The sequence below is a fragment of the Lineus longissimus genome, chromosome 13 (assembly GCF_910592395.1).
Source record: "Lineus longissimus chromosome 13, tnLinLong1.2, whole genome shotgun sequence".
Classification (NCBI taxonomy): Eukaryota; Metazoa; Nemertea; class Pilidiophora; order Heteronemertea; family Lineidae; genus Lineus; species Lineus longissimus.
In genome coordinates, this window is record NC_088320.1 from 8084502 (window position 1) to 8092969 (window position 8468).

Sequence of the window (8468 nt, forward strand, 5' to 3'; positions counted from 1 at the left end):
TTTAAAACATATTCTGCAAGTTTTATTGCAATATATTGAAAAATAAGTGAATTATCTGTGCTAGAAGTCGGACCCATCATGCCCGATAAAATCCGGGAAGCGTCCACCAGGCGGGTGTTGCTAAAATGTGAAATTGCTCGGCTGGCTTGTGGAGCTCAATGACTGACTTTTGAAAGCGGCTGCCGGGGGTGTAGAAGTAGAAATGTCCCCCTGGAAAAAGTGTACCATCCAAGCCATGGCGACGGTGATCGGAACAGAAATTGTTACGATCTACCCACCTATGAACGGACTGCAAGATCCACCAGTAAGCCGTTTGAGTACAACTTTTCATCCGCGTGGACAGCGAGCAAGGGGGAGAAAAAACTCGTTGACTCTGATGTGGGCACTCTTCGGTAGGGTCGGCGCAGATCGAGGTACATGGACCCCAAACCACTTTGTTCCGCTACTCGAAGTTCCCACTAGCAAAGACGTTGACAGACACAGCATATCCGACGACGACACCCAACCTTCTAGAGCCGACGACGCCCCCAAGGTCACCCAATCTTCCAAAGCTGCCACATCAACAAGAGCTGCAAACCCAACTGTGCCCAGGGTACCGAAGAGAAGCAGGATGCAACATTCTGAACTAAAACAGTCGCAACCAGCTAAGCGACCACGCCCATCCCGTCGGCCTACATGTAGACCTACATCAAGTCCAACTCCTGCCAGTACGGTTATATTTGAACAGCCGGCTAGTCCTAACGCGTCCTCAATTTTTCATATTTCTGATGCACTGACCGAAGACGAGACACGCCATCTTGCCAACAGGACCTTCGATATTTCACCCATGCCCGACGACGAGTTCAAGGATATTTCAGCCATGCCCGTCGATAAGTCCGACGATATTTCAGCCATGCCCGTCGATATGTCCGACGATATTTCAGTCATGCCCGTCGATAAGTCCGACGAGATTTCAGTCATGCCCGTCGACGAGTTCAACGATATTTCAACCATGCCCGTCGACAAGTCCGACGAGATTTCAACCATGCCGGCCCGTCGACACGACGCCTGTAGTCACTCTAGGAAAAGGCACGCCCATACGTAAATTTGAAGAACCTCATAAGCTTCTTTACTCGGTCAAATGCGAATCCATCATCACACTTGATACGATACCACGAGGGAAAAAAGAGTTTGTTTCATACAAGATCGATAATTCGAATAACGTATTGCGTCGGGCAAGTAACACCAAAAGTGATTTTACGGACGATTGTGGAAGCTGGGATACGAAGGGAACTTCGACAAAGAGTCGACACTATGTGTTAGAAAACGAAAATATGCAGTTCGTCGTAAAAAAAGGAACAGTATACGGGAAAAAAGTCGGCCAACGAAAAACCTGGCAGCCATTGGAACCTCAGCCTGACCCACTTAAAGTCGTAGTTCTGAAGCAATATTACACGATCTTGAAACGGGATGGTAATTTTAAAAGGAAAGTTTCATGGTTCGAGGATCTACCGCAGGAGTTCGTCGCAAAGTATCCACAAGCAGGACAAGTTGCGGTCGTCGAGTACACTGGGAAGTGGCCAACCAGTCACTGTTCACATGGGAACTCAAGACAAGGCAAAACAGAATACACAAAATCTTCCAGAAATACAGTCGAGAGTATTGAAAACGCCGTGACTACGGCCAAGCCTCGGGAAGCCTACACGCGACTTGTGCTTGACGATTCAATGAACGCGCCGCGAGACCTCAAGCAGGTACAGAACGTTAAATATAACCGCGAACGCGACTCTTCTACTATCATAATCGGTTCCGACGAGGAAAAGGCCCTTATGCAAGCGATGAAAAACTGTTTCCCACAGGCAACATTCATGATATTGTGCGACTCCAAGAAGCAGACGAAAAGCGCGCATTGAGGGGGCTTGGCAACTTTGAAGTAGCGAGATAGGCTGGAAGATTTCGAACGACTGAAGCTGTGTGGGAGGCATTGAATACTGAAGAAAGAAACAAGCGATACGCCAAGTTTGTGCGATACCGTGAGAAGGCACCACCGCCGCTAATAAGCTCCACTGATGGCTTTTTGACGATTCCCAGAACACAGACTACCGCTAAGAAACCGGGACAGAAAAAACGCGCAAGAAACGAGCGAGCGATTCAAAAGTCCAAGAAATGAATGACAAGCGCCCATCAATCACGGTTATCCTTTTTCAAGATTTTGGTAATATAACTTAATATATATATAACTATAATAAACCTAAGGAGGTTTCTTTAAATGACAATAATGATCATAGTAATAGGTATTGGAGCGGAATATTACATGCAGGGTGAAAGAACCAATTTAGTTCCGTTATCATATATACATGTATAGGTGGATAAAGTTAGAAAATGAAATAGTGCAGATCAGATAATAATGATGATAATAACGATAATATAAAATATATCAACTCAAAATATCAGTCAAAAAAAAATATCACACCTAAAATAGGCTGTATGCATGCATATTCTATTTATAGATAAGGCCGATAAGACCGCAAACTGGCGACATCAATTTGCTTTATCCCGGTGACAATTAAGTCAAAGATTATGTCAAACAGCCGCTCGATCCATCCCTTCAAAAGTAGGCCAGAATATGTATACATGTATGTAGAATCAGAATGATATAGAGGGCATGTTCGGGGGGGGGGGGGATTCAGGCTCACAAGAGGCGGTCCAATGAAGTCTTATGTATTGTAAATCTCAACTCATAATTAAATACAGCATAAGAAAAGACTAACGGTCAAAAACAGTTCATCAAATTTTATTCATCTCCATCATACAGTAAAAAGGGGAGGAAAGGGGAGTAAAAATGCTACTCCTATTCTCTAACCCTCATCCGTTCACATATGGCACGGGACCCGGACACTTTTTCCAGGGGGACATTTTCTACTTCTACACCCCCGGCAGCCGCTTTCAAAAGTCAGTCATTGAGCTCCACAAGCCAGCCGAGCAATTTCACATTTTAGCAACACCCGCCTGGTGGACGCTTCCCGGATTTTATCGGGCATGATGGGTCCGACTTCTAGCACAGATAATTCACTTATTTTTCAATATATTGCAATAAAACTTGCAGAATATGTTTTAAATAACCTAGTTTATTGATTTATGTCAAGAAAATATAATTTGGACAACTTTGAAACCTGGTGGACGCTGGTGGACGCTTCCCGGACTTTATTGGGCATGATGGGTCTGACTTCTAGCACAGATAATTCACTTATTTTTCAATATATTGCAATAAAACTTGCAAAATATGTTTTAAATAACCTATTTTATTGATTTATGTCAAGAAAATATAATTTTGATAACTTTGAAACCTGGTGGACGCTGGTGGACGCTGGATTTTATTGGGCATGATTGGTCCGACTTCTAGCACAGATAATTCACTTATTTTTCAATACATGCAATAAAACTTGCAAAATATGTTTTTAATAACCTATTTTATTGATTTATGTCAAGAAAATATAATTTTGATAACTTTGAAAAACCTGGTGGACGCTGGTTAGGATGTCCGCTCTCTGAGGGAACTCCTCCGTTCGGATGACTTGAAATCGTCAAAGACTGACCTTTTAGGAAGGCTTCTGGTTAAAGCATTAAAGTTGTCTGATATTGATACCGCCCTGTGAATATGTATTACTGTATACATATATTGTTTTCCCCTGAAAAGGAGGTTTCGATAAATAAATAAATAAAATAGTTTTAAAAACATTTCTCTCAGCTTCTTTGATCTTGTGGCTGATTAGTGCTAATTGCGAGCACTAATCACATGCCAAAGGTGATGGGAACTATTTAACGGACTAATTAACTAATTAAGTGACACAACCTTATTAAAGGATGAGTACTGTTTATTTTATCATCTCGTCACGATGACTATATAAACCCCCAGAATTCTCAAGTTCTTCATCCGTTCACTCCAATACTTCATTGCAATCTGCAACACAGGTATCAGCCAGAAAGAATAACATGCAGCTGTGAAATTAGGCAAAGCGATCAGCTGGAGGTGCCAACCTTTAAGGAGAGAAGTTACAGCCGCCTTAGCGTTGGGGAGCCTCAGAGAGAGAGATCACACGGTTGTAACTGCCAAACACTTCCGAGTTACAGGCCGCCATGAACCAATGGGTTGAAGATCATCAAGATGTACTGGAAGACCATGAGCCACCACCAGACGTAGACCCCAACATGCCAAGTGAAACATAGCTACATGTACCGATGGCCGTCGACGAGTATATTGCCGAGCAGCGCCAGGAGGAAAAGAGCACCAGCAGTGACCCCACCCTCGGCGAAATTGAGATACCATCTGTTATTCAAGAGTCATCCATTCGAGAAGAGGGCAGATTTTGTTACGCACAACTAAAGAGATATTAGTTCCACCAGGATTCTCGAAGTTTCAACCAGATCTCCATGCCATCAACAAGAATGCTGAAGCCGTTCGAGAGAAGTTTGGGACGGCAGACGGCCGTGTTCCAGTCGCCGTGCCAGGGGATGGAAGTTGTCTCTTCCACTCCGTATCCGTCGCTCTCTGTGGCCATACGAGCCTTTCTACCCAACTCCGAGTCCAAGCAACAATCGAGATGATGCAAAACGAGGCCTTTTACAGACGACAGCAGTCCAATCCAGTTTGGGATGCTGTAAACCGAAAATACGAAGCCGCCTGCAGGGACTGTTCGCGACGGAATGATTCCTCCGGATGGACAATCCATGCCCTTGCGACGGTGACACGGTCTTCAATCATCTCCATCTACCCACCAATGAATGGTCTGCAAGATCCAGCCCTCCGTGTTCTGAACACCACCTTCATTCCACGAGGAACACGACACCACAGAGGGGTGAATATGTCCATCAATCTGATGTGGTCGACTTCGGCAGTGGCATAAGCCGAAATATGTGGATCCCCGACTATTTCACCTCTTTGTTAGAGCCCCCCCCCAAGCGACCAAGAGAAGTCGAGATGAAACAACTCAAGACGACGCAAGACCACAAAAACGCAGAGCAAAGACATCAACCCAAATGCAGACGACCCTTCGTCACGAGTTCCCGCCATCGCCAATCATTGGAATCACGTCGCTGCTTGAAGATGAAGCACTCCATCAACCAATGCCAGGTCCAGTCCCGAAAGAGATGCCAGTCCCAGCCACGCCAGGTCAAGCCGCCAAACGATGTCAGCCAAGGCCGCCGCCACAGAGATGCCAGACCAAACCCGCACCACCGAGATGCCACCCCAGGCCGCCGCCCGCACCGAGATGCCAGACCAAACCCGCGCCACTGAAATGCCAGCCTAATGAGATGCCAGATCAGTCCACCGAGATGACAGACCAAGCCGCCGTCGATGAGTTGCCCGACCTAGCTGCCCATGACATGCCAGACCTAGCTGCCTTTGACTCTGTATGAGCTAACAGACCAAACCACCGATGAGCTGTCAGATCAACGTACTGCTGATGAGATAGCCACCAATGAGATACAAGCACCAGCCAGATCAAATCCAGCCAATCCAGTCATCAATGAATCATCTATCGCAGAAGCAAGTTTGGTCACACCTGCCGCTGAGGACTTCACGTTATCGTTTGAAGTAATAGGGTGTTTTCGCACCGATACGCGAAACGCCTACGTGAACGTCTACTCACTGAAAATTGTGTACCTGTGACGTATACACATACGCGAGTGAAAGTCATTTCACGGATAACGTGCGGGCCTTCGTTAAAGCTCTATTATTCAGACGCACGTTTTTGCTTATAAATGGCCTTTCATCGTGAATCGAATCCCGAAACTGTTACGTCAGTAGTTTATGCGCACTGTATGACGTAAACCACAGGCCTATAAAGGATGCGCGTCCTATTCGACCGTCCATTTCGCTGGATAGAGGTGAGTTCTGCACTTGTACGCCCATGGCCTATGGCCCATGGGTATTTCAAAGATGTGTCTGCCACGTTGTCTCTGTGTTGTCCGAATTTCCCCCCTTTCTTTCGTGTACACCGGCACCGTGGTGGCCCCGGGAAAATCTTCGGGTCTTGCCTATCCTTTCGGTGTTTAAATTTCAAGCTCTTCAACCTAACAGGGGTGTATGGGTGCCCTGATTTATTTGCACCGCGACTCAAGCAATCTGGATATTAGGTAGACAGACTACATGCTATTAGTTTAGATACTTCATCCACACATGAGATGCCTGCAACCTTTATTTTGCTTTGTTTTCATTTCAGGAGCAATTATGAGTAAAAAATTCGTCCGTTTTTTTCCTGCGCTGGATATCGCAATGTTGCGGGAAGCTGTGGCGGTAGATGGTGATGCAAATAGATGGGAAACAATAGCAGCAGCTCTTAACACTTGGGTGAAAGAGAAAAAGAAGACCAAAGAAGTGGTGGACCATTTCGGTATGCTCACAGCAAGATGTGTAAAAGAGCGATGTGAGCGCCTGGTAAAGATGTTTAAAAAAGAGGAGCTAGACTCCATAAAATCGTAAGTATTTCCACTTTTTTAAAATGTTTGAACGCAAGGTTATTTTTCTGTCCATGCCTTGTCCAAAAATTAACTTAAAGATTAGACTTGGAGTTTACGTTGCCATAGCCCAACCTTCTAAGATCAGTTTCCGCACCAATGGAACTTCTAACCAATTGCGTTGAGGAAAGATAATCAGTATTCACAGTGGTCATCATTCATAACGGATGGTCTAAACTTCGGGCCTATCGAGAGGAGGTTACTTGCCTGCGGTATTACAAAACCAGATCACATTTCACATTCTCCGCATAATGCGATGGCTTTATGGTTAGGCCTACAAATTATGGCGTGTCCCAAAATATGTCCGCGCATGCTATTCTCTCCTACAGTATGATGTCCATGGTATTTTGGGCCAACATCCATTGTAAATTATCTCCTAACCAAAAAACTGTCAATTTGAAGTACTCGCCAACTTCAAACTAAAACAAGTTTCTGCTTTCTGTCAATATTTTATGCGCATGGAAGTGTTTTGTTGGGCCAAGTCATTAGTCCCAAAAAGCGGAGGCTCCTGACCAATCGGGTCGACTTTATTGATATGTTCAAGCTTCATTCGCCTTTTAGCTCTGGTACAGCTGAAGAGTACGATGAAAGAAAACAACTCCTGGGTGAAATGGTAACCATGGCTGATGAGCGGGAAGCGGCTAAAGCGTTACAAGCCGTAACGGATGCGCCATCAAAGGATGAAAAAGAAAAACAGTTGGAGGAAGCCGGAAAAGCGATTCGGCAAGCTGCAACAGAGGGCAAAACCAAAGGTATGTCTACGCTTGTATTTTATGTATGTATTGAGAGAAAGCAGAATACAAAACAAGGCCGCAAAACAGTTCCACAAATCTTGTGGTGTCAAGAAGTTAGTGAACCCTAAGTACTGCCGTGGACGATGTTAGTCATGTTTTAGCAGAGCGAATCTTCCAACCTCGTTCCAAGGGTATTTCCCGCTCGACGGGGTTGATGGTCGTTTACAATATGGCGAACTACCTGCCCATCTCGCCCCTTAAGCCCAGGGGACGAGGTGGCGAGCCTTCACGATCTTGTCAGTGTAAGAAAACTGAATGTTGAACGGGGGTAATAGCAGACTTCCAAAACGTTTACCCAACTTTTGGTCTCACCTCAAATACGGATGTCCTACCCCTCAAATAACTGGCCAAATATTAGTTATAAATACCAGGTTTAATCCTTATCAGGTTTAATCCTTATTTCAGGTGCGAAAAGGAGATCAACAACGTCTTTGACAGACTACCTCGCCGAAAAACTAGGCCAGGATGCAGAGATTAATGAAATGGCCAGGGCCATTGTGCTCACCTCATGTGGAGGAAAGATGGATAAAGAGCATGGTCTTGTGTCATGTAGTGTTAGGTTTGATGTAGATCCAAGCAATTACAATTTCCCCAAAATGGCCAATTTACAGTACATTCGACCTCTGTGACCTTGAAAAGTAGGTCAAATCAAAGAAGACCCGGGTGACACATTGAATGGTTGTTAGAATTAGATGTACCTATGATATAAAATTGGTGCCAATCGGGCAAGTCATTACTAGGAATAATGGCATTTTGAAGGATTTAGGATTTGGCCCCCTCCCTGGAGGCCAAACGGCAAATCAGATCGCACCAAACTTCGGTACCTGAGATCACCTGACCAAGGGGTACATGTGTACTTAATTTGTGATCAATAGTCATTGCAGTTAAGAAACGTGCCATAGTTACGGCCCGACGGCGAATTTACGCCATTTGACCTCTGTGACCTTGACAAGAAGGTCAAATTAAAAACCTGTGTGACATATACTGTATGGTGGTTAGATGTACCCATGATATCAAATTGGTGGCAATCGGGCAAGAAGTTAAGGAATAATCACATTTTTAAGGTTTTTGGATTTTGCCCCCTGGTGGTCAAGTGGTGAATCATATTGGACCAAACTTCGGTCCCTGAGATCACCTGACTAAGGGGTAAATGTGTACCAAATTTGGTATCAATAG

General features: G+C 44.8%; 1 protein-coding gene across 1 annotated transcript; it reads left to right on the forward strand.

The window, feature by feature from the left end:
* Window positions 1-5016: 5016 nt before the first annotated feature.
* LOC135498368 (uncharacterized) lies at window positions 5017-5397 on the forward strand. Its single transcript, XM_064788625.1, has one exon. It carries the CDS (start codon window positions 5017-5019, stop codon window positions 5395-5397), a length of 381 nt encoding a protein of 126 aa, XP_064644695.1.
* The last annotated feature ends 3071 nt before the right edge of the window (window positions 5398-8468 follow it).

Bases quoted from the DNA above. Each gene is read 5' to 3' on its own strand.
- LOC135498368 (XM_064788625.1), top strand. From the start codon at position 5,017: ATGCAGACGACCCTTCGTCACGAGTTCCCGCCATCGCCAATCATTGGA.